Source organism: Syngnathus leptorhynchus, chromosome 12 (assembly GCF_054491065.1).
Source record: "Syngnathus leptorhynchus isolate UIUO chromosome 12, UIUO_Slep, whole genome shotgun sequence".
NCBI classification, from domain to species: Eukaryota; Metazoa; Chordata; class Actinopteri; order Syngnathiformes; family Syngnathidae; genus Syngnathus; species Syngnathus leptorhynchus.
In genome coordinates this window covers 10559204-10585306 of record NC_141206.1, presented here as the reverse complement: position 1 = coordinate 10585306, position 26103 = coordinate 10559204, and the positions used below count along the sequence as shown (strand labels likewise).

Sequence of the window (26103 nt, the reverse complement as noted above, 5' to 3'; positions counted from 1 at the left end):
CCCGGCTCCGCCCCTCCCACATCACTGACTTTTACGGACTATTTAGAATTGATGTGGCCGTTTGCTCTCTGCGAAGAGAACCATCTGAACAAACATGAGGACGCTGTAACTCAATTGGGCCAATATGGACTTCTCGGATTCCCCAGTCTCCCCCGCGGGACCACTTGCGGAATCACTCAGACCCGACGCCCACCGGGTCAAAGCAAGACCGATGTGGGACGTGAAAATATCCGGCTCGAAAAATGCCGGCAACCTAAAGCTACTTAGCTTTAGCAACAGCTGGAGTTGGCGAGTCAACTGGACTATTTTTCTTGATTCAAAATGACTAATATGGTTGTCATCATTCTCTGGACATGCACTTATAAAGCTTAAGATTGATCACATTGTTGGAGTGCTTGAATTTTTGTTAGCGCCCCCCCCAAAATGAGCTAGACGTGCCCCTGGTCAGGCAAGTCCAAATTGTTTTGTTCCTTTGACCTCAGAAAATATTTGTATGTTTTTATTCTTGAAAATCCTTCAAATGAACTAATCCAGTCAAGCTACCTTGCAAGCACAGGCACCAAACTTGAAAGCTGCGAGTCCTTCCTGCCCTTTACATACAGAAGCCCCCCTCCCGAGACGAGCGAGATTGAAACGGCCGATGTGAAGGAAGCGCTGTCCGGTCCGCCGCCGCCGCTGCCGCATCATCAGCCCCGAGGAGAGGGAGTGAACCCTTTCGTGCTGTGTTGCCAGAGCCGTGTCACATGCCATTTCGTCATGGTAAGCGTGTGTGCATGTTAGGGTGGCGGGGAATGACTGAGACACGCTCAAACCTTCATTCATTGTCCTTCAAAAATAGGCTGTGAAGAAAAAAAAAACCCAGAATGTGGTTGCATAAGTGGACACACCCACCTATACATGTTCTCCGTTAGCCAATAACATCAGCACACAGTTTGAAGCGGCCTTTTGTATTACAACGGGGAGTTATGGTCGCTATCTAACACACGTGATGTACACAAAAGCATGTTTGCATGTCACTGTTGCTTTGAACAATTCATGAACACACACACATTGTGCATTTAGCAGATGGTTGTTTGCATTCTTTATTTGTTGCCATCTTTCGGCAGACGGAGCTCTGTAGCGTGTCGCTGGCGTGTGCGAGCACCTTTACGTGCCATCCTCGCGTTGCTCCATACGTTGCGCATTGAAGAGGAAGTGAGCCACCATGCTTTGTTCTTCACATTTTGCCTTTTTGTTGTCCTTCCACCTCACGAGTCCAAAAGAAGCGCCTTTTTACACTTGTACAAGCGCTTGAATTGCAATGCAATGTTTCTTTTCATGCAGTGTCGATGAAGGCCCAGATGAACATTCCCGGGATGTCCACCAAGGCAACAGTAAGTCTAACGTTTCTCTACTCGCACAAATTAGGGGCAAAGAAAATCCACGTTTGTATTAAAATTCCACCTCTGGGAAAACTCCCGTCGCTGCCAATTTGAAGATGGAGATGATGTCGATTCCTGACTTGATTGAATAAAGTGTGCGGTGGAGAGAAAGAAGAAAGTAGCGAGCAGGAGGAGGCGAGAATGTTTAAAGATGGAAAATCAGCAGTTATTTTGCTTTCTAAATGTCTTTAGGAGCACATGTGGTCCTCGTTTTTTTTGGGGTTGGGCCCGGATTGCCCGAATCTCCGTTGTGACCCGTGACCCCCGGCTCCTCGGAATGACATGATTCCGCCTGTCTTGCTCCCCGGCCCCGGAGGTTCAAAGGTCACCCACGGGGAGCAGCAAATTAACCCAATGTGTCAAAGGCGCCATGACACCATGTTCACATTTGGAGGCCTAAATGAATTCACGTCTGAGAACTTCTTAATACGCTCAAGTATGAGAAAATCATCATTGACCCCAACAAAGGAGCGTTTGAATTGCGCATTTCCCTTTCCCACGTGAAATTTAAAAGCAGTCTATCGTGAAAGGATCGGGACAAAAAGTCGGCCATTTTGTTTTGAAACAAATCGTTTCGGGGTCATCTTGTCCCTGAAAGGTTTCACTTAGGTCACCACCAAAAAAGATGCAAATTGTCAATCAGATTTGAGCAGAAATGTCCGCTTTAAAATTCCATCTTCAGCTTCTTGCTTTTTCTTCTTTGGGTGAAAGGATGCCAAGACTCCGCCTCTTTTCCCGGGAAGATCACCTTGCTGAGCTGATCTCCCTCACTCTGCGGTTAAAGACGTTTCAGTTCAGCTGTCGCAAATTATGTTCGCCTGCCCAGCTGTCAAAACAGGCCGAGTGTGTGTGTGTGTGTGTTGGGGAGGGGGGTGTCCCTTTCATTCCAGCTCACATGCCATGAAAGGGCACGGAAGGGGGGGGGGGGGTGCTTTAAATGTCGTGTTTGGACACAAGCAATTATCTCTAATTATTGTTTTTCTTTTCAGTTTGCCTGTCCCGATGGAGGTCCGACATGCAATAATCCGCTCCGGTCGGCCGGCCGGGACGGGATGGGGTCCCGGGCCCGGGCGGGGTTCCCCGCAGGACCTGGGCGGCTTTCATCTCAATGTGAGTCAGGAGTTGATTCAAACGTGGACTGATGGGAGAATTAACCCCCGGGACCCAGCTTTCAATGGGCTCAGCCCAGAGATTATGTGTGTTGATGGCAGCCTTTTATATGCGAGCACAACTTAGCCTCTGTCCACACCTACGACACCATTATTTGGAAAAACTTACTTTATGGGGGCCACACCGGGAGTACTTTCTTTTTGGACGCTCCGTGGAAAAAAGGAAAAGAAAAAAAAAAGCCATTCGCAGGCTGTCTAGTGCATGCCGGAGCAGCAGGGGGCACTGTAATGCTCAAATCATTTCTAGACAATTGCTGAGGCCGACAGAAGAGCTTTCATATTTGAGCAACAAATATGAGACAACTTGACAAGTATTTGAGCGTGGTAGGAAAATGGCGGCAATATTTCATGACTGGCACTAAAATACGAAACTCCGCCTCCAAAGCAGCAGGTGGCATTACAGCCCCGCAACTGCGATGTTAAATTTAAACTGGTTTTCCTTCTCTTGAATTTTGTAAACGCCAAACTCGCGATTGACCCTCCAATGCTAAGCTAATTGCACGGGCGACATCTGCGGCGAAGAGGAAGCCAGACCTCCTTTTACAACATACCGCTTGCATCCTTTGGTTTCGACGCGAGAGCCAAACCCCAAATAAAAGGCACACTAAGGCCGAAACCGCAACATTTGAGTCCAACGTGGCTGCCGTGCCAAGGAAAGAAGAGAAGAACAACAAAAACAGACGCGCATGTTTGTCATGCGTAAATCAATCCTTTGGAGAAATTCCAAAAGTGGATGACATCAGAACAATCTCATTGGACATCTTCACGTCTTCCATTTGAACTAGCCATGTATTTTGGCCAGACAAGGAGGATGGATAACATTCAATGATAAGATTTTTTTTGTTCTTTCTTGGGAGCACTGTTAGCTTGTAGCATTAGCATTGTCAATGAAAGCGAGGCATCAATGGCTCACATTTGCTGCTTCCAAATGAGTCATCAAAGACGTTGCAACGTTTGTGTGAGAGAAGTCTTTGTTTCGGGGGTGGTCCGTGTCTGTGTTTGATTTGAAAGGCAAAAGTCGGGGAAAAGCTGACAAAACACCACGTTCCCAGGTGCTTAATGACCGCGCAGAAATGACCAGTTGACCAGCGTCGTATTGACGGCCCCACGCGCCCGCCCCCAAACCTCAGGACCCCCCCCCCCCATCTGCAACATATTACGGGCTCCCCACAAGGAAAAAAGAAAAAAAAGTGCTGTTTGTTGAACATGTGTAACAGATGGGTGGTCCCTTGATACCTCTCACAATTGGCTCCATTTCAAATGAGGGATTTCAACACCTAGATTTCAAGAAAGCAAAATTCGAAATGATGATATCATTATTTAGAAATACGACTGAGTATCAACAAAAAAAAACGTTTTCTTTTTGCGCCGCCAAAAGATGAGCTTGAGCAAAGTTGCAGGTGTCAGGGGTGAGAGGTCGTAGGTCCCGCTCGTGTGGGTGGCTCTGATGGAGTCCGCTCGGCGCTTAATGAGCCCTCCGCAGACACACCCGTGGAATCTTGTCACAGTGCTGGCGGGTTAATCGGCCAATGTTCCCTTTTGACAAGAGAGATTACACGGCGGCACAATAGAGATTTAGCTGGTAATGTCGCCGCTAAAGAGCCGGCACACAAAAAGATGGCGAATCGCTCCGTCACGGAGGCCAATTAAGGTTGGCGACGGGAGGGGGGGGACAGACTTTGGGGGGATGTGATGAAGACACACCACCAAGGGATGAGAATGGGGAGCAGCATTCAGCTGAATAATATTACGGCAGGTGAAGGTGAGGCTTAGCGCCTCCGTCTGTCCAAACGTTTAGCTTCCTTTGTCGCTGCGGCCGCCGTCCCTGGCGAGGCTTCCGTGCGGCCAACGTGAGAAGAAAGTCTTCCGAGCTTTGCCGTCTGGCCGGGAAGGGTGCCAAACCTCAGCGTGCATGTGCTACAAATGTGCGTGACACGGACCACCGGGGCTCCGCCGCGCTATATGGATTTGGATTTTATGATACATGTGTGCGTGTGCTGCGCGCACACACACTTGCTAACCTTTGGAGTGGCGAATCATGTTGTCTGTAAAAGTCATTGATGCCACGACAAACCGCTAATACTCGACATCATGAGCTTTCCATGTGCACCACCGTGGAGACTCTTTTATTTCCTGGCCTAACCCGTTCTAGTCCTAAGAAGGGGTTCAAGGTTCTAATTCAGAGAAGAGGTTCTAGTCCTGGCAGAGGCTACCAAACCAAAGGGTAGGCTCTCTTCTCAAAAGGCGTGTGTGTGCGTGTGTGGCACAGGCCCGAGACCACCCGCGCAGCCGCCATATCGATAAAATGTTACAATGAGGCTAATTCTCCTCCTGTACTTCACATTTGATTGCCAGCGTATGAAAGTCAATAAAATGTGGTATTTGTGGCCTACAGGGCTGGGACGCTTACAGGGGGGGCTTACGGCAAAATCCAATTTAGCATGAACGATTCAGCAGCCCGCTCTCGACGTGATGGGTAAAAGTTCCCGCGGTGCGGCTTTTAGTGAGGTGTGCTGCCCAGCGCCGGCCGACTGAGTGGTCCAATGTTCACGTTACTCAAGTCCTTGACTGATAACAGGCCGAATGCTAACGAGCAATACTAATTGGCTCGCCCATTAGCGTCCGCCGACAGCTTGTTGAGTCGCAGGATGGATGATAAATCTTCCTAGCATTTGTCCTTGACTTCTTTCCCGAAGCTCTTCTGATGCCCCCCGGTTCCTCCCCTACTACCTGACACCCCTTACGATGCCGTCCCGACACGACCCCGATGACCCCCTTCCGTGCTGCCCGGGTGCCCCCGTCCCGTAAGCACGCTCGGCGTAAAACGGCACACAATGCGAGCTGTGCGTCGCAATCATATGTTTGGGCACAAACCGCAGCTCAGGGGGGGGGACCATGTGGGGGCGGACCACCCATGAGTGTCACCCCACCCCCACCTGCAGCCACCACCCATGTTCCCGCGGCTGCAGCTGGAAGCATGCGAAAGGCGGCTGACGTAGATTTCTGCTCTTTGGGGGCGGAGCCAAACAGGATGTTGGGAGATTTGTCAGCTCATGTGCGCTAGTGTTGTGCATAATTGAAAACAGCAAATGTCGCAGGAGCCCAAATACAAAACGCCGTGGGGAGGCCGAAGGGAAGGGTGCTTCAAAAATTATGGAAAGGTTTTTTTTTTGCTTCGAGCACCAACTAGCACACCTTTTTCGTGGGTACGCGTTGTTTGTGAAGTGATGCACCAACATTTGAAAAAAAATGGTTCCGTGCTTGTTTAGCCACTTGCTAAGTGTAAAAAGAAGCGCTGGCTAACTTGTCTTGTTAAAGTAGCGGCGCTGATCATGTGCCGCGTTTAACCTCGCTCACCTCGCCGCTCGGCAAAGCAAACAAACGCTAAAAGCGTGCAAAATGTCTGCAATGAAAGCCAGGCTGAGTAAACCAAGCACAGTTTACAAGATGGCGGCGCGGCCCGGGCGGGCGGCCGGCCGACCGACCGCCCGGCGCTAATGCAAAACAGCTGAGCGCACCCTTTAGAGAGAGAGAAAAAAAAAAAGTTTGACGAGAATGTAGCAAGCCGAGGATAAGATGGTTTGATCATCATACAGAGCAGCTGCGATTTCATGTTTCTCCCTTTTTTTTTTTATTATTTTGATTTGAATTTGATTGTCCATCCTGCATTTCCTCCATTTGTGATCGTCAGTGTGTCGGCTCAGCAAACACTTGACAGAGTCTTTAACATAATCGGGGATCATCCCGTTTGGAGTTATTGCACTCTGTCCAGGGAATAAGCCCCCCCTACACACACACACACACACACACACACACACACACACACACACACACACACACACACCCCTGCCTAGAAACAACACAAGGCTTCTTTTCAACTTCTTCTTTTCCCCGATAAAAGCTGAATAAACATAGCCACACAATTGCAACAGTCCAGCAAGTTGTGAGAAAAAAGAAAGCTCCCTTTCCCCCCCCCCCCCCCCTAAAGAAATGGGGGTCACTTTTACTGAAACATTAAAAGCATGCTTTCTGCAGGCGTTGGGCTCATCATTTTGCTCGACACGCCATCAGAACCGAAATGATTTTTTTAAAGCCTTTTGTCGACTTTTTAGATGGTGCATCTCTTTCAACATTGTGACACAGATGGCGTGTGCACCCCCCCGGCCCAAAAAGGCTGACCAAAGCCAAAATCTCATCCCGGAGGACATTAAACGCTGGTGATTGATTACATAAATACAATTTTCCGCGTGATTATGTCGTTAGGCCAGCGCCCGCTGGCCTCCGTGTAATCATTTCCTCGGGATATTTAAAACAAACACATTATGCCCAGAGGAATTCGCGAGGTGTCTGCCACCATAACGTCGGGCCTGTTTGATTGGCACGAGGCGCGGGACGGCCATTTTGCTTTCCAGTAACCGCCGGCTTTGCCCAGCTAGCTCCCGCCTAAATGACGGGATAATGGGGCGCAGGCGGACGGGGGAGTCGTGTTTATTCAGCGAGCTGCTTCGCGCACGTTCTTGCCGTCGGCTTCTGGCGAGTCCCGCGCGGTGGTCCCGCGATCCATGTGTTTTCACTTTGACCCCTCTGATCTCAGCTGGCAAATTGAACGGTTAGCATTCGCCGGCCGCTCGGAACGCACCGCGCGCCCCCTTGAAGCCGTCATTGCCTCGAGTGAAAATAAAAATGTAGCAAAATTTCAATGTGCCAAATTCCAGTGGTCAGTAGAGGCATCCCGGGTGAGGAAAAGCGGCTGCTGATTGGTGGAGAAGCAGGAAGTGAGCAGATACTCTATGGTGACGCGGGCGGGCGGGCTTAGTGGAGTCAACGTTGTGCCGCCGGGCGTGGGGGTCGGGTCGGGTCAGGTTGGGGGATTCACCCTTGTGCCTCTCTGCAGTGTTTGCTTTGATGGACCTTGGCGGAGATGGCGCAGTTCTGGCGCTTATTTATCCAGCAGCTGCGAAAACACACGCAGCCAGCCCAACTGCATTAGAGCTCATTTTGAAACTTTTCGAGAAGACGGGCGCACTGTTTATGCCCCCCCCCCCCCCCCCTCACACGTGCACTTCATATGAGATATTTGGAATTTCTAAGACACTTATGCTGTGGTTTATTTACATGTAGTACATTATAGTGCTATTGCGCAACAATCTGTTTTTTCTTTGGTTTCATCTTTCGAGCCAAACGTCAGCCTCATACTTTTGCACGCTATTTGTCCTCAGTGACATGAAAGAGGACACAAAAGTCTTTCTGCTATTTTCAGATTTTTTTTTTTAGTGGTCATCAAAAGCCTTTGTTGATTGTTTCCTTGTGTCCTTTTCTTTTTTTGTTCGAGACCACCATCTCCGTGACACCGGCACCTTCTAACTGTGACTTACGGCCCGTCAGCGGCGCGCTAACCATGCTAGCGTCATCCGGCGCGATGCTCCGCTTGGCGCAAACCATAATTGCTGGCTGCCAAGAAAGGAGCATCCATCACTATCAAAAACAAGCCAAAGAAGGCTTCAAACATGAGAGGACGTGTAATTTATTTCCTTCTGCCGCAAAGGGGCCTATCAATATCCGCTTGTTGGATGACGCCATCTCTTTTGTTTTCTTATTTTTAGCCACATCTTCCAATGGTTAGCTCTCGTACATGATGTCATTTCCCACCCCCCCAATTTGTTCATGGCGAAGCGACACCGTCGCCCCGACGTGTCGAAATCTTTCCACGTTTGTCCGACCGGGGCTAACGCGGGCTAGCTATTAGCATTTGCCAGTCAGTCCACAATTTCAGCCTTTCCACCTGCATCCCAACGACCGCCCGTAAATCAGCTCGTCGTCTATTTTAATGCATGAAAATGGAAATAAAGCGTGGGAAAAGCGTAGCGCCGTCGGTGGTAGCCAAATTAGCTTCCATTAATATCTGGCGGCTTTGCACACGCTCGCTGCGGCAGCTGCGGGGGGGGGAAACCACAAGTTAGGGCCACTTTCCGAGGGGTGTCATTTCTCTAAATGCGCCATAATGTTAAATGCTTGTATAAACCAGGTTGGGGGGGCTGAGCCAAGTTAGCCGCTGACGAATGACTTCTTTTTTTTTTCTTTTAGATATTTACCAAAAAGCCCAAAGAGGCCCCTCCCTCCCTCCCCCACATTCCTGGATGACCAAAATGGCTCACCGAGTGTCCGCCACCTGCGGGTAAGTGAGCAACAATGATTTGAGACCATGCAGGTAGCATCCAAAACACACCAAAAATATGTATGACAACTTTGAGTAAAGCATTCTGTAGGCGTGGCATTATCACTTGTCATTGTTTGTCAGCGTCGCGGCGGGCGTACCTCTTCATCCCAAATTCTCAGTTGAAGTGCCTCTGGCTATTGTTAATGCGAAACACACTGTGGAGGGAAGGAGAAAAAAAAAAAAAAGCGAGCCCACCGCTTCCCCTCGGCGGCCGGCGTGAGACAATTAAGAGCACATTAGATCTTTTCAAGTGCTTGTAATTTCATAAGATGAGGGAGGAGAACCAAACGGGGCTCTTGGGGGCCGGGCTTTTTGAGAGAAACAAAATGGGGAAAAGGCTCAGTTCCTCAAGAGCCACTTGAGAAAGATGGAAAGCAGATATTAAGCCGAAGAGGGACCATTCCAAAGAGCGCCGCTATAGGACACACACACACACACACACACACACACACACACACACACACACACACACACCTGCAATATGCCAAACACACTCCCGTTTATTTACTCTTAAAGCTATAAGTTACACGCATGATTGAAAGCCTGCTTCACAATGAGGAGAAAGCAAAGCGACCCCCCCAAGACGGCTTTTTGGGCCCCCCGGTGATGTATTGTCCCAATTAGATGTCGAAATATGACTAATCCTCCCAGCATGCATCACTCCCGGCGTTTATTATTCCAGCGCTGTTTCACGGGGGCCCAATCACGCCATCGTTAGCGTCATGGATCATTGTCTGCGTTTCATGTCGTCGTTTGATTACGGGGCAAAAAAGCAATATCGATTGATCGTAACTCGACAATTGACCATTTCTGAACTCCAAATTTCAAGGCAACAAACGAGGATAACATTTGCTGTTGGGCGTAATACAAAATGCACAAGCGACTGATTTATTATTATTATTATTTTAAATCAACATTGCATTTTTTGAAGTGAATCCGAAGGTAGAACGAGCACAATGATTTGGATGATCATTTGGAACAAGTTCTTTTCTTTGATGTGCCACGTTTGAGGCCTAATCACGCCGTCGTTAGCACTTTGGCGAAAAGCATACATCACGGGTTGTGAGTGTGCGGCGGAACCCCCGCAGGGAATGGCGGGTGTCAAGAGGTTGCGCTGGCCGGGCTTTGAGGTCTGAGAGCGAGGGCGACACTGAGTGATGGCTGCCGTCTAAGCCCGCCTTTAATCACGGTTAAGTGTGCGCAAGAATAATGGTGCCCGCTTGTTTGTTCCGCCCCACGCACTTTCTCCTTAAAAAAAAAAATCCAGAAAGAAACAGTAGCGCTCATGGCATTTTCTATGCTAACCTGTCTAGCGGAATCAAAAGTTAGCATCAAGTCTTCTAATCAATAAATATTTGAACACAAACTGCGGTGCAGCACATGTAGACTGACAATATCACAATACTCGCAGGCAAATATTTATCTTCTGCGAAAAATAACTGTGAGTTATGCTGATCATACTGCCCCCCGGTGGCCAAGGTGGACACACAGCTCAATGAATTGAAGTGAAGCATAAAATGGTGATTCACAAACGGTTTATCATTGGTATATCTTTTTATACAACAATTTGAAGTTACAATGAGCTAAAAATTGAATTCCAGCGTATTTTCGGGAAGCTTTTCCATCTAGTCCTTGCGTGAGTGTCGGCCGTGTCACCTTGACCTCGGCATTCAAAAAAAAAAAAAGCGTCGCTATGGTAACGGCTGAGCCGAGACTCCTGACTGACGGCCCGGGAAAACACCTTCCCCCAAAGCCGATATCCTTTTGCGCTCTCTCTGTCTCTCTCTCTCTCTCTCTCTCTCTCTCTCTTGCTCACACCATCGCCGCGGTAACCCCTTGCGTGCAGAGGCAGCACCGAAAGCGCCGCATTTCGGCCCCGCTACCTTCCGCATGAGTAGGCTTGGCGCCGGAGGAAAGGAAAGGCGGGGCGAGGCGAGGCCAGGCGAGGCGGGGTGAGGTGGCACGGGCGAGGGCAAATAAACATTGCAAAACGCAATATCTAAATTGGCAAAATGAGAATCAGATAGAAATGATGAAATCAGATATCAATCCAATGTATTCTTTTTTTTTTTTTTCCTCCAAGACTGAAATTTGTTGTGTCAATAAAAATCAATATTTGCAACAAATGAATGCAAATGAAGACTAACTGCGCTATGAGGAAAACGAATCATTATTAAGACAGGCATTTTTTACATTTCCAATTGCAAAAATGCATCCAAAAGTCATTGATGCTATGTCCTCGTGAATGTTGTCATTTTATATGAATCCATTCTAAATCAACAACAATGCAATTTCATTTTGAAATGACATCAAAAAATTCATCTTAAGACACGCTTTCTCTCTTTAGCTCAAGACATGACAACCAACGTAAGCTTGCAAAAAACCTTTGCTACCAAAGAAGAGAAAAGACCCAAATGCTCCGTTTAAGTAATCCAGCAGTGGTGCGCCCAATCAAAACCTCCTGATACATTATTTAGCTTGGACACACACACACACACACACACACACACACACACACACACGGGCACACGGGCACAGAGCAGACAGGATGAGAGAAGCGTCTGGGCACGTCTCGAAAAAAAGACAACCATCATCAAATGAAAAAACACACTTTGAAACTTTTCAATGGCAATCCATCAATAATTGAATCTGTAATATTTCTAGGCTAATCAATTTGGGTTGTAATTGTGATCTCTTCTGGCATCAATGACAGATGTTGATATGATCTCAGCCATCCTTCAATCAAAAGCTCCATTTATTTCCTACAATCGGATCTTCTGGTTTCTTCCAAAGTGCTTTTCTTCGGCATTTAGGCAAAAGCGTGTTATGGACGCCATGAAGAACTTTCTTAACTTGGGAAATGGGCTTGAAAATTGGCTCGGCCTGCACAGTGTTGCTCGGCCCCTCGTGCGTGTGTGTGTGTGTGTGTGTGTGTGTGTGTGTGTGTGTGTGTGTGTGTGTGTGTGTGTGCGCTCGTGTGTGTGTGTCAGATGTCAGACCATAACGTAAACCCATTTAAAGCAGCGTTCCTCTTTTAACCCTGTTAAATAACAATAACAAAGTGAAGGGGGAGTGAAAGAGAAAGTTTTGGGCGGCAAAAAGGGCCTTGAAGAAGAAAGTCATGCAGCGGCAATTGCTTCAACGGCTTTCCGCTCGATTTTAGGGAAAGTACTGGCTTGTTTTTGCACTCAAAAGAGGACAATTAGAAAATATGGGAGTCCTTTCTCCATTAGGTTAAACTAATAATAATTTGGGTTCCGAAAAGTCAAAACAGATTATAACAATGTTGATTTAAGACAAGATTTACGGTCAAAAAGTCAAAAAGCCCGTTTGGGATTTGAAATCATCCCGGAAAGTAGGTCAATCAATTGGATGCTGACTTTTTTTTTTGTCCATTTTGGCTTGCTATAGTTTGTCATCAAATCAAACCATTTTGGAAGAACATATTAGGTGAGTTTCAGGAAATCCCAGAATGAAGTCACGAGTTGGACTGTGGCGTTCCTCAAGGTTCCATTTCAAGTCCACTACTTTTTAAATGTTCAAAAGGACCAGTGGTGAAGTGCATCAAAACGAAATCCCACACAATTGTCAGCGTCCAAGGCATTTCTCCGGTTTGCCAGCACGTGTTTGACATTGCGCGTAAACAAGGCAGCCGACGCGGCTCTGCTTATTGTAGCGCGGCCTCCACTTGTTTACCGCTCGCGAACAAATGCCAAGACATGGAAGGGGCCGGCCGGGGTGATGTCATCCAAGGCACCGCTGAAAGTTATTTATTGACAAATCCCAAAAAGGAGGATTTGTCTGGTGAGCAGAACAATCTGCTTCTCCTCAGCCACGTCTATGGCCCGCCCCGCCCCGCCTGCCATCGACCCGTCGGCTGTGAACGACATGAAAGCCGGTGCGTCCGAGCCTCCTTTGTGCGCGGGCGGTTACAATGTCTGCAATTAGGAAATTCGTTTTACGGCCGGCGCAATGTGCGCACGAGAGAGCTTTGTTGAAGTCGAGAACCGCCAGCTACTAAAAAGGCACAGGTGGTTAGCATGAAACGTTAGCATGACATGTTGGGTGGCATCAAATAGAATTTGGGACACGGGCGTAAATAAGTAGCGGTCAGTCAAAACATCTGGATTTTGCCTCAATTCACAAATTTCCAAGCATAAAAGAGACGTTTGAAGTGGCAGCGGATAAAATGATCATGTGACGCTGTGGAAGAATGAAAGCGCTGAATGAATGAGACCTGCTCCGCTTTTGTCCCTGCTAACTTTAAGACTGACACACACACACACACACACTTGAAGGCATTGTTCCTTTGAGCTGGGAGCGTATTCATGAGTCTTATTATGCGCCAAAGTTTTGTAGCTTGTCCTTTTGATGTGTCATTGTGCTTCTGGAGCCTTTTAGGCGGTTTTCCTCCTCGGCCTCGGCCGGCAGCATTACGTGAACACACAAGAGCCTTCTCCATCTCAAAGTTTTCCAATGCCGCTAATGATGGGAGCCAGAAGTAAAAGGAAATCAATTAGGGGGGGGGGGGGATTTAAAATCCAATATTTCTTTCAGACAGACAATGATTAATGTTAATCAAAACATTTTAGAAATTGAATGGATCTGCTTCATTTGCCTGCAGATGCATTTTTTTTTATCAATTCGCACAGGATTTGATTTCCGCCACCCGTTTAGGCAGCAGATGTGTGGAGTGAATGAACTGCAAATGCCCTCTACTGGTTGCTGCTTCATTTCCTACCTGTTGTTGTGGCAACCCGTTTAGGCAACACAATGAATTTTCAATTTCGCCTTTGTGGCGGCGCTCTGTACTTATCTCGATGTCGCCGCTTCGAGTCCCACTTCCTCTGTTCTGCCGCCGAGACGCGTGATCTCTGGTGACTAAAAGAAGGACCCTTGTGACCAAGGGGCCGCCCAATTAACACCAGCGAGGTGGCGCTTAGCGGGTGGTCGGCGCGCTGGGCCCCGGCCGGCGGGCGGCCATTTGCAAATTGGCCGAAGGTTCAATCAGATGCCGAGACGGTCGACGTCGTGTGTTAGTCTTCGTGGTAGTTGCGAGGTAGTACTATTCAGCCCAAGTTGTTGCGTTAGTAGTCATAGTAACAATGTGTGTGTCATTAGTCTTACTCCTTCTGGCCCACTTTCCCGGGCTGGGTGAACCTGACCAGTCAATTAGCCCAAGCGACCCAACATAAGCATCGCGTGCCTTCCCGCCGAGACCAAAACCTCAAATTCCCTGAGAATGAATTCATGCACACACGCAGACGCAGAGTGGATCAATTGAGTCAAAAGCGTCTTGTGTTGTCTTGTGTTGTGTTGTGTTGTGTTGTGTTGACTTGAACACACCACGCAGGCTAAATGTGGTTTCATTTCAACACCTCATTAAGACGTGGTGAAATGACAGTTGATGTAAATATGACATATTTCTATTTGAGCCCATTTTCATAACTCCAACAGATGCTTCTGTGCTACTTTGTTTGTTTTATTGAATGAAATGATTTATTGCTTTAAAACTAAAGGCACCCGTAGAAAAATATCATTGCAGTTAATTGATAAATGATATCGCAAGAACAAATGTCATTTGGGGAAAAAAAAATGTACAGTATTTTTTTTGCTGTGCAAAACAAAATGAAAACAATTCCTAAATATTCACAAATAATGCAGGTAAAATACAGCATACATTGAAATACTAATTGATCCCCTAAAATGCTGACGCCAAACTTTCTGAGACAACAAACGCCCCCATGCGTTATTCTGAAATTCTCACGACTATGTTCATGCTTTGAACCGTTTTTTTTTTTTTTTAATTATTGAATTTTGAGAACAAACAAACAAGTCATTCCATTTTACAGCAAGAGAGAAATCCCCTTAAAAAAACAAGCAGCTGCACGCCATCAATATTTCATATTTAGGGAGTGGCGCACACACACACACACACACATGCTGCAGTTGTTAGGATTTCAAACCACTTTATCAAAATGCACAATTTTTTTTAACATCATACTGTTGCAGTTTTGTGTGTGTGCGTGTAATCAGGCCACTTTGCAGAGTTTGGACTGGACGAGGTCCAGTCAGCAGGTTTTACCTCAAAGCTGCACGCTGTTTCACCTTTGACACGCACGCACGATAAACTCGAAACAGTTCAGGAATTTCAACTCCAAGTTGCTTCTTAAATCAGGAAAAGCATTTCATACTTTATTTACAGGTATACTAAATTGAAGATTTATTTCCATTTAAATGTGTTGATTTAATCGCTGTAATAACTCAAAAACGGATTTACTGTAGAGTGAAAAAGTTTTAAGAAATTTTTAAAAAAGTACAAAAATGTATTGTCAAAGGTCACCATTTTCTTTTATGTTTTCCTAAATGAGCGTGATGACCTCCCTCCCTCCCTCCCCTTAGGAGCAAAGCTGTGTTTTCAGGATCCCTGAACCAGCCAGGGTGCTTAATCCCACAACATGGATTTAAACAAACAGTGTAATCCATAACTCCTTTTTTTTTCTTTTTTTTTTGTGGGGGGGGCGGATTCCCACACTTGCACGGCATGTTAGCATGTTAGCATCTCACCGACACCTTAGCACCTGCTCCGAAATGAATGTTTCAGGTTAGAGCGGCTTTTTTGGCAGGCTAGCTGTTAGCATAGTTGCAGCTTCCATTCTCAAGGTTTTAGCATGCTAATTGATATACATACTTACTTATAGCAGGACAGCATTTGAGTGTTTCCATTTTATTCGGGGAACATTTACGATGTCCATTTTTGGTACACACGTGTAAAATAATGGACATTTGAAATCGGAATAACCTTTCGGCTGTTAACCTTGTCATTGTTAGCATGCAGATTTCATACGCTGGCTTGAAGCATCGGAATTGCATTTGCCACATTTCGAATGTCTGATATTGTTGGTGATACAATTTTCTTCATTTTATTGGTACGGCCAATGTCTCTCACTCCAGATGTTTGCATGCTAACCGTTAGCATTGTTAGAAGTGCTTTGGTTGCTAGCCTTCTAACCCTTGACATCCATTGTTCGACCTCCGGTACATGTAAAGTGCCGGTGCGGGCTCGCTAGCTGTTAGCATTGTTGCACTGCCGACAACCTGGTGACTTGAGGTTTGCAAAGGCAACTGCCCCCTTCCCACATCCAGCACCTCTGTGCTCCCTTGAAGCAGTTCATCAATATTTTGGTTGGCCTTTGACTCGACCCGGCCGCTCCAACAATGGGATTTGGGCTACACTAAATGGGCCAGCTTAGCAGCGGAGGGCCGGCTAATGAGAGGATGTCGTCTTGAGTTTGGAGTCGGGTCCAGAGGGCAGCCGAGCGGAAAAACAATCCGACGTTCCGTTAAGCCGCCTCACGCAAACTTTCAAAGCCGCCCGCCCGCCCGCCCGCCCGGCCGGGACACTACACCCCCAACACCCCCGTGTGGTTTGGATCCAAAATGGTGTTCCACTTGTACTTGCATTTGTGCACAGCATAACGCAGGCAAAAGAAACATTTTTCCCGTTTGCGAGGCAAAGGCAGCTTTTGTGCATTTCATGTACCGTCGTCGCTTTTTCAGGTGCTCAGCTGGAGTAACCCCAAAAACAAAAACAAAAACGACTGCAGAGGCGAGTGGTTTTCTTTTTCTTACCTTTTCTTTTCTTCCGCTTGATTTTTGTACTGCATGCTCATTTTCCGGGGTGAGACAAATAAGGAACTTTCACTAGGCAGTCTTTTTATAGCCGTTTTTACGACTTTGATCGCATTCAAAAATGCTTGAAAAAAATGAATGACATCTATTTTCAATGGGATTTTTTCATGAAGCATTTTGACTGATGCAAATAGTTTCAAATTACATGTAGAATTTATTTTGTATTCCTCATGATGATAATATTCTGCTCGAATTTTTGTGTCTGAATAATTAATTGCACTGCTGCTTTTTTAAAAACGGTATGTCATCTATTTTGGAATGGATTGAGTTTGCACCAGTTCCATGAAAGATAAATAATAATTTGAATTCTCAAGTTCATCAAACATTTGGTACAAAAATATTATATTACTCACTTCTGTGTGTGTGTGTGTGTGTATTATATGAGGGAGACAAGTCGACAAACTCCACAAAAAATGTCAATTATTTGTCAAATAAAATAGTATTTTAACAATTACTGTAACGAAAACAAAAGTAGACATTTTTGTAAATTAAGAATTTATAAATAATAATTGTTAAGAGATTCCTAAAAATATTTGGCATTTTTATGAGTAATTAATTTGTTTATGTTAGTAAGATCAGATAAGCACTATAAAGCATAAAGTGGTAATTATTGACAATTCGATTTTTTGAAGTCCTAATTTATTCATTTCATTAAAACTGGAAATATTTTATGGCCTGTCAATGTGGTGCAAACGATTCATGGTAGCTTCACTACTGCTGTTTAACAAAATAACAATGTGCCCTTTTACTATTTCACTTGTATGAATACAGACATTCAAAATGAAATATTTTTTAAAATGACATTTTGTATATTACAGGCTTAACAAGTCTTAAAATGAAAGGCTATAAAAAACAAAACAAATAGAGACTGTATGAATCAGTATTCATTGCTTGTGTTACTTTGAAAAGATTGCAGTCAACTTTAAATAACACCGCATCCTAATTTTGCTTGATACTTTTCGAACACTTCTTTGTCTTTTAAAAACAAGCACAACCGATACAAATGTTTTACTGCATTGGCAAAATCCCACTTTTGCCACCGCACTGCTCACTTACTCTTTACGACAATGTCGTTTGTCCCTCAAATGCCATTCTAATGACAAATATTATTCAAACTGAGAAATGACTGCACTTGTTGAATGCATTTGATGACGTTCCCTCATGTACGCTGACCCTGCAAATTAAAAAAGAAAATAATATATATATATATATATATATATATATATATATATATATATATATATATATATATATATATATATATATCTGTATATATTTTTTAGTATATATTTAAAAAATTGTACATATCTATATATACACGTTTTTTTTTTTATTTCACAGGCTGAAAGTTTGCTACGAGAGTAACATAGCAAAATAATAATGATAATAATAATTTGCTCATTATTAATCATCACCATGGTGAGAGCGTGTCGGCTTCCATGATTTATTAGCTGCGGGTGCTCTTGTTTACGTAGCGGAAGGCTTCCGACTCCATCACTGCTCTCATAGTGGGAACATGTGGGCTCTTGCTTTTATTTATCTCTATGCCAGCAATATTATGAGAACACACACACTCACTCTCCATCCATTGGCTGGCTCTTTCGAGGAACCTCCTCCCTGAGCGACAGACTTCATCGCTTTTGCTCCAATAATCTCGCACAAATGCTGCTGCTGCATGTGGCCCGAGCGTCCCAGCACGCACGCACGCACGCACGCAAGACACGGTGGAGTAAGTGGGTCGGACCAGGTTAGATACCCACTCACCCACCTTGTGCCGAAAAATCTTACGTGATATCAAAGTCAGCGGCGCTTTGCTTGTTTGGGACGAAAAGTCATCTTCAGTTGACACGAGATTTTGATTGCTTCTTGTTTAGCTTGTTGGCCTGTTGTACTTTTTGCCCATTGGGCAATTCCCAGGATCCATTTTAAATTCGCTAACGATTAGCGCTCCGGTAAATTTGTAATCTGTAACCCCCAACTCATCCTCCTCACCCAAACAGTTTGCCAAATGATGTATTTTTTTGATTCATTGAAAAAAAAAAAACGACATCCGTTGTGCGTCCAGTGGAGGAGATTCCGACGCGGATGATTCGGAGCTACGGGGCGCCTCGCCAGAAGCGGCGGTGGGTTACAAGCGGATCGTTTACAGCAGACTGACACCCAGACTTCAACCCACACACCTCATCGGCCCCCTCTCACCGTGCCAAAGCGGCGAGAGGCCTCCTCTTGTTGTGCCCTCGCACCTCCGGCCGACTTGAAAAATGAGTCTTTTTTCGGGTGGGAGGGACAAACGCAAAATTCGGTGACTTTCGTGGATTCCTATGAGGGAGACAGAAAACACTTAAGCGAAGCATCCTCGCCTGCTTATTCCTTAACTTTGGCGCCTCTTTGCCAAGTGCCTTCCCTTCCGTCTGGAATGGAATTACAGCATGAGGTCACGGCTCTCTGAGCATCAAGTCAACAAAAACCTTTGAAGCCGTAATATATTGACTTAAGTGAGTGAGACGGAACAGCGAGGGAGGGCGGAACATTGGCCCGGGAATTATGTTATGGCACCCTTACCGTGATGACCAAAAGAAAAAAAGACAGGAAATGACTTTTTCCGATGAACTGGCGGACCCGCACGGGATCATTTCGGAAGTCTTCAAAACTTCCCTCAGGGCTTGAAAGGGAGAAGCCGCACACCACGGCCAAAACGCAGTCAGGCAAAGAGCCCGCACGTGTTTTTCCCCCCATCCTAATTTTCAGACAACTCACCGTGAAACATCACAATTGTGTCACATCCATTTTTTGGCGTGAAAACAGATGGAAGCTGCAGCAGTGAATAGGCACTTTTGAAGAGCGTGTGTGTGTGTGTGTGTGTGTGTGTGTGTGTGTGTGTGTGTGTGGTGGCGTGGGTGCGTAAAAGCCACTTTTGCAGCTCTCGGTCGTACGAGAGGGCAAATGGAAACCCAAGTGCGTCTCTTTCTGAGCGCTGCAGATACAAAACGCCGCCATCAATAAACAGCCCAAAGCGCCGCTCTTGAATAGAGACAGACGGGCGGCAAAAAAAAGGGTTGCAAATCAAATCAAAGCAAAAGAAATATCATGAGAGTCACTCTTATTTCCCGTAAAACCTGACCAAATTCTCCTCTTCAGATCAAACTAGTAATTAACAAGCCTAATGGAAAAAAAAAAAAAAAAAACCACTCAGATATCGGTTTGGGGCAAAACTCTTTGTTTCTTATCAATGATGTGAGTGCATATTTTCATTTCTATTCCATCGTACTTTGATATGGGGGCCCGTGCTCATGTTGTGACAGGGAACAGGAAGTGCTCCTGCCTGGGGAGGAAGTATTAAATAAAAGTCCGCCGAGACCAAGCAGCAGAATCCCGCTAACACGGTTGCAGGAGTGGCGTGTCAATTGTTTTATCAATGCAATGCTTTTGTGCAATCGCTCATATAGTCAATGGAAAAGAAACAAAACACTTATTTTCTTTTTTTTTTTTTAACATGGAAGTTGGGGGGGGTGTCTGCCATGCGTCACGTTTGGCGCCGCGTGGCAGCGTGACGAAGGGCCCGATGATGTGTTTATGAGCTAAAGGCGTTGTTGCGTGTAAGTGGACAGGCAAGGCCTGCAGCTGACAATGCTAAATGCTAAACACTCTGACGCCACGTGCTGCCAAACTCGAATCAAGTTTTCAAAAGCACAAATAAAGCAGATATTTAATCATGCCAGACCTGGTGCTAGCCTCTTTAGCTAGCGAGCTATAGCTAGCTATCTGACTGCAATGACCTAACCTCTCATGTTGCGCTAGCTAATGGTTTATGTCTATCGTGGCCATCCATGCTATGTGAAGTAAAAGTAAAGACGCCGACTAGGGATATAAGACTCAAAGTAAATCCGACAGTAATAATCCAAGAAAAACTGTCTCGGAATCTTTGAACGTAGTTGGAGGCAAAGGAGCCGTGCCGTCGTCAGCAGGGACTTTCCCAGTGGCCGGCGTACATTTTACGTTTATTGTTGTAGGCCGACTGAGACTTTGTGATCAAGGTGGCGCTAACAAATGCCTGTTATTTTATCGGGATGGATCAGCTACAATTCGCCCGGGTTTTTGTCCAAGAAGAAAAAAAAAAAGAGAAAAATAAGTGAAAAAATGTCGCGACAAAATTCCGCAGCCGATAGGATGATCTGCAAGTTCACGCCGGGGTGAGATGTCCAAAATGGAGGAGAACACTGCTCAAGGGTGCTAAATAAAGCTCACGCAGTAAACTAATGAAGTCATGTTACGGTGAAAATAATAACTCGACATGAACTAAAAAGAAAAGGAGGAAATGGGCAGGAAGCGCTGAAAATTCCATTTCAAATATTGCTGTTTTTATATACATGTAAAAATGGTTTTATTGCGAAGAGGTTGTGATTGTATTTCTTATTAAAGTGAGTTGTAGTTCAAATGATGCAAGTTTGGCTTGTCTTCAGCTCTTGGGTGTTGTCCCCTGTCATGGTGACCTCTGAACCCAGCGGGTTCAAACGCTCACTGAGCATCCATCACTTGTGCTCATGTCCATGTCATCCATCACCCAAAAAGCAACCATTTTAATGACATTTTCAAACTTCAAATAAATTGCCACCAGTGTGGTTTGGATATTTCATTTATAGTTGGGAAGATTTATTGACGTGTAATAAACGAATGACTTATTTTTGGTGTGTGGAACAGATGGATTTATATTCAATATATACTGTTACGGTTCAGTTATTTTATGACTTAATAAATAGATTTGGATTTCACTTCCACACATTTCACCTTTATATACATGACGATTTTATTTCTATGGAGTAAATATTTTCAATAAATAATGCCTTTTTTTTCAACAGGTCTCTTGAAAGGTAAATACAAAAATTGTTCATGGAATATTTTTTTGTATTATATAAAAGGTTTTGGGGAAAGCCTGTATTAGGCAGGTGTACCTAATGTTGTGACCCTCCTATGTGCATCCATAATGTGGGTCATGGCACTTTCTTAAACTCGTGATTTGTGTGTCTTTCAGGAGGAAACGCGCTCAGCAACACTTGCGAGGTGAGTGAGTGAGTGAGTGAGTGAGTGAGTGAGTGAGTGAGTGAGTGAGTGAGTGAGTGAGTGAGTGAGTGAGTGAGTGAGTGAGTGAGTGAGTGAGTGTGGTGCAGGCAGGCACGTTATCAATGTTTTTCCCAATTCAGGGAAATACTGAGGACACAATAGGGACAAACTACCAGCTTATGTGAAGCTGCAAGATGATGGAAAGAAAGAAAACATTGGCCACGTTTGTCAACACACTGTCTCGCTCTCTCGGCTTGTATCTCTCTGGCTCCCCCACGTTGCGTGTTACATCATCACGCAATGGCTGTCCTCTCGTGGCCCAGTGAACTAGCTGCGAGCCATGCACCGATTTAGCTATACACTACTACACGCACAGGCAGCCGGCCGATGGATGCCAGTCACGGAAGCGAGCGGCGGATAGTAAAGTGCAAAAGTCTCATGGCTATACTTTTAGTGGATTGGATTGGAAGCAAAGGTGTTTGTTTGAAAAGCATCAAGAGAAAAAGTGCAGATGTTACAGAAAGTATCGCGTGATGCACCTTGTTGTCATGAGCGTGACAAGGGTCACGCGCCCCCCCGCCCCGCTCTTGTGCGCATGCCCCTGACATTCATGTACAAAGTGTGAATCATTTCAATTTAGCACAATGGCGAAGAATTATGCGTTGGGTTCTTTTGTGTGAGCGCTATTCCATTTGAACAAAGCCATACATTTTTTTACAAGTAGGTTGAAGTGGCAAATATAAAATAGATTTCATGTCATCCACTTACATGTATCGTGACTATATTTATTATTAGATGGGGGGGGGGAGTATTAACCCTCGTGGATCATTTATTTCAAAACAGAATTTATTCTCCTTGTCAAAGCAAGTTGTGTAAAAATATCACACCTTATTTACACTTTGTCGTAGCCAAAAATGTACATTATTTATTTGTTGCTGAAATAAAGACACACTGCGTGTTATAAATGTATGACTTCTTTTTTTTTTTTTTTTACAAGTCTTGTATTTTTATTACAAAGTTTAAAATCAAAAGCCTGTTCAAATTGGCAAAACTATTATTATTAATAGTATTAAAAAGAAACGTGTTTGACACATGAATACATTATTATTATTCTGACTTTAAGAAAGAAAAAAAACAAAACATGATCATTTATAGCAATTCGTCCTGAGATTGTGGCTGGAGGAAACAAAGTCCAAGCATCCTGATTTTCAAGCTCCGCAAAAATAAAAAAAAAGAAAGGAATATGAACATTAAATATCCTCTCAAATCGCGTGAACGCGCACAGCAAGTTGTCTATGAGCGCGCGCTACCGTAAACATACAAAAATAAGACTCCTACCTTTTCACTGAGAGGCTGTTTATTTGTTTGTTTGTTTGTTTGTTTGTTTGTTTTGTTTTGTTTGTTCGTTTTATAGTCCCGTTTAACAGCCGCCGGCGCTGAAGTTCTCCAAGGGATGCAAGACGGCTGCTGGAGGCCCCAGCGAGGCGGCCATCACCGGGAACACCACGGGGGAAGTCCTGGAGGGGCTCGGCGAGCCGCCGCCACCGCCCGCGCCGATGATGCTCTCGATGGAGAAGGGTGAGCGGTGCGCCGGCGAGGCGGATTTGTGCGCACCGGCCGGTGAGACCTGCGGCCCGGTACCGTGTTGGGGGTAGAAACGGCCACGGGAGCGCTCCGTCGAGGGCAGCAGCGAGGCGGCGGCGGCGGCGGGTAGCATCGTGCCGCCGTGCCGGGCGGGCTGCTGCTGTTGCTGCTGCTGCTGGAAGGCCAAGAGAGCCGAGTGCGTGTGGTAGGACTGTAGCTGGAGGCCGTAACCCCCGCAGCCGTAGCCCCCCCCGTAAGCGTAGGCAGCGGCAGGGAGGAAGCACCCGTGCTCACGCAGCAAGTCCTGCGTCTGCTGCCGCTTGAAGCGCTTCCTCCGCCGCAGGAAGCTGCCGTTGTCGAACATGTCCGCCGACTCCGGGTCCAACGTCCAGTAGTTGCCCTTGCCCGGGTTGCCAGGCTCCCGCGGGATCTTGACGAAGCAGTCGTTGAGCGACAAGTTGTGCCGGATGGAGTTCTGCCAGGCGGGGAACTTCTCGCGGTAGTAGGGGAAGCGGTTGCTGATGAAGTCGCAGATCTCGCTGAGGGTCAGCCGCTTCTTGGGGCTCTGGAGGATGGCCATGGTGATTAAGGCGATGTACGAATAAGGCGGCTTCACCAGAGGGTTCTTGCCAGCCGCCCGCCCCGGCTCCGAGGCGGCGTCCGACGGATGAGAATCAGGATGAGGAGGATGAGGAGGATGAGGAGGCGGGGTCGGAGGAGAGCCGCGTCCGTGCTCGGCCTCCCCCTCGCCCACCACGTCGATGTCGGTCTCTTCCGAGAGGACTGAGGCGTCCGACATCTCGGAGCTCAGAGAGCTCAGAGAGCTCAGAGTCATGGCTCGCCTCTCACGCCCGGCCGCGTCCGCCGCGCGCCGGGGCCAGATGAGGAAGCGCCGCCGCCGTGCCCCCCTCCCTCGACGAGGCTCATGCAAGGAGGAGGTAGAGAGGAAGGGGTTGCAAGCGGGACACGAGGGACACCTTTTCCTCCCGCTATGTCCATACGCGTCCAGTCCAGTCGGCGTCCCGTACCGTACCGTGCCGTGCCGTGCAGGGAAGGGAAGGGCCGTGCGGTAGGGTCGCTAAAATGCCGCGCGAGGGCCCGTAGTGAATCCGATAGGGGGCGGACCGTCCTCCACTAGTTATACGGGCCGGCTGCTCACGTGACCTGGAACGTCACAGGCCCACAAAAAAAAAAAAAAAAAAAACGGCCAAAAGAAGAAAGTTGCACTTATTTCTCATGCACTTTGCATTTAGTCACTGTCCAATAATACATTTACTTAGTGGTTATTTTTAAACCCTTTTTCTTTTTTACAATAACCCCCCCCCACACACACACACACGATTAATTAATTAACGTTGCGTAATGTATGGCTAAAAATAAACCAATACTATCCCCAAATAAAATGTCATAAAATGTAACAAGTTTTAATGTTTCAGTAATTCTTGATGTAGACTATATTTTATATCAATACTCCACATACTTAAATAAATGCGTGGAGGAAAATCATATTTGACTTAACATTGCAAATTTGGAATTTACAATTTAAAACCCCAGAAAAACAAAACAAAAAAGTGATAAAAGAGGAAAAAGGATGAGAACGCCAACCAAAAGTTCTGTATCCACTTTTTGTTAATGAAGTGGTTGCAGGAGTTTTTTAAATTAAAATGCAACAAGAGAAAAGCAAATTACTTTTAATTTTAAAAAAAACCTGAATACCCAGTACAACATTAAATGTAAAATTCTATTCTGTTATTTTTTCAATTTGAATTTAAAATCATCTTACAGCACTTCCTCTGTGTATCGACAGCCTGCGCTGTACGATGAAATCATTTCAATCAAGTTGCATGCAAAAAAACGACAAACATTTCGTCAATTAAAAAGAGTGTGTAACGAATTGCCTGAAAGCTGGCGGGCCGGGCGTTGCGTGATTCGCTTGTTCTCCATTCTCCGCCACTCATTTTCAATGGCAAACAGTCAGCTGTTAACTCGCATCACTCACGGGTCACGCAGAGCATGACACACACACACACACACACACACACACACACACACACACACACACACACACACACACACACACACACACACACACATATCGGCATGCGTGGAACAGCAAGAAACAACAACATTTTCTAAGAATGACATTTAAATGTCAGCAGCAATAACGCGCTCGCTGCTCTGCTTTAACAAAACAAAGATTAGTCATTTTTTTTGGTTTGTTTTTTTGTGAGAGTGAAAAGTGGCCTATAAAGTAGAATCCAATTACCATCCGTCTTCTGATCGTGGATTCCTTTGGGGAAATTGGTCTGCAAGGGATTTTGATAACAGAAAAAAAAATAATTGTGCACATTGTCATATTAACAACATTTACTTGTGCACGCAATCATGAGAAGACGCAACGCAGTTAAAAGTGAACTCGAAAACAATCCCTCGCGCCTTGTGGAGTTGTTGCCTTTAGTCCGACGCCACCTAGGGGTGGTATTTAGACTGCACTTACGCTTGACACACACACAAGTCCAAATTTGCTCTTGGAAGTGTTTCTCTTGAAGCAAAGCACGCCAAATCTAACTCTTGATGTTGACGTATATTTTTATGTACGTGTATACGAGACAGACAGTCTGTGAGGAGAAAGGATGAATTATTTGCAATGTTGTTACCATGAGTCATTTCTGCGCACATTTTGTCAAATGAGTCAGCCGATATGATGACAATAAACGTTTCGTTAATTATGCATGCATTTTAGAAATGCACGGTAAACAATTGTATACAAAGCAAATCATAAAAAACGTTAGATTTTTTTTTTAAAAAACAGAGATTTTTCCAAGGAAAACATATTTATATTTTCACAATAAGGGGAATAATAGTTTCAACATTTTTTTTGATCAATTATGTTGTGGGTTTAAGAGTTTATTCAAATCGGAAAAATCGATGAAAGAAGATTTTCTTGTTATCCTCGAATACC

General features: G+C 45.6%; 2 protein-coding genes across 2 annotated transcripts; one reads left to right on the top strand and one right to left on the bottom strand.

Annotated features, from left to right (window-relative positions):
• Positions 1–532: 532 nt before the first annotated feature.
• LOC147048431 (uncharacterized) lies at positions 533–22295 on the top strand. Its single transcript, XM_085927162.1, has 6 exons — positions 533–759; positions 1324–1373; positions 2411–2531; positions 8675–8765; positions 21529–21557; positions 21698–22295. The coding sequence occupies exons 1-6, from the start codon at positions 744–746 to the stop codon at positions 21706–21708; spliced, it is 318 nt and encodes a 105-aa protein (XP_085783288.1). The 5' UTR covers positions 533–743; the 3' UTR covers positions 21709–22295.
• A 432-nt stretch (positions 22296–22727) lies between these two features.
• Positions 22728–23976, bottom strand: foxd1 (forkhead box D1). The gene has a single exon (XM_085927161.1). The coding sequence runs from the start codon at positions 23974–23976 to the stop codon at positions 22978–22980; it is 999 nt and encodes a 332-aa protein (XP_085783287.1). The 3' UTR covers positions 22728–22977.
• Between the last annotated feature and the right edge of the window lie 2127 nt (positions 23977–26103).

Excerpts from the sequence above, each read along its gene's own strand:
- LOC147048431 (XM_085927162.1), top strand. Across the intron at positions 1,374-2,410 it reads GGATGTCCACCAAGGCAACA|TTTGCCTGTCCCGATGGAGG; the intron begins GTAAGTCTAACG and ends TTTTCTTTTCAG. Across the intron at positions 8,766-21,528 it reads CGAGTGTCCGCCACCTGCGG|GAGGAAACGCGCTCAGCAAC; the intron begins GTAAGTGAGCAA and ends TGTGTCTTTCAG.
- foxd1 (XM_085927161.1), bottom strand. The coding sequence starts at position 23,976 with ATGACTCTGAGCTCTCTGAGCTCTCTGAGCTCCGAGATGTCGGACGCC.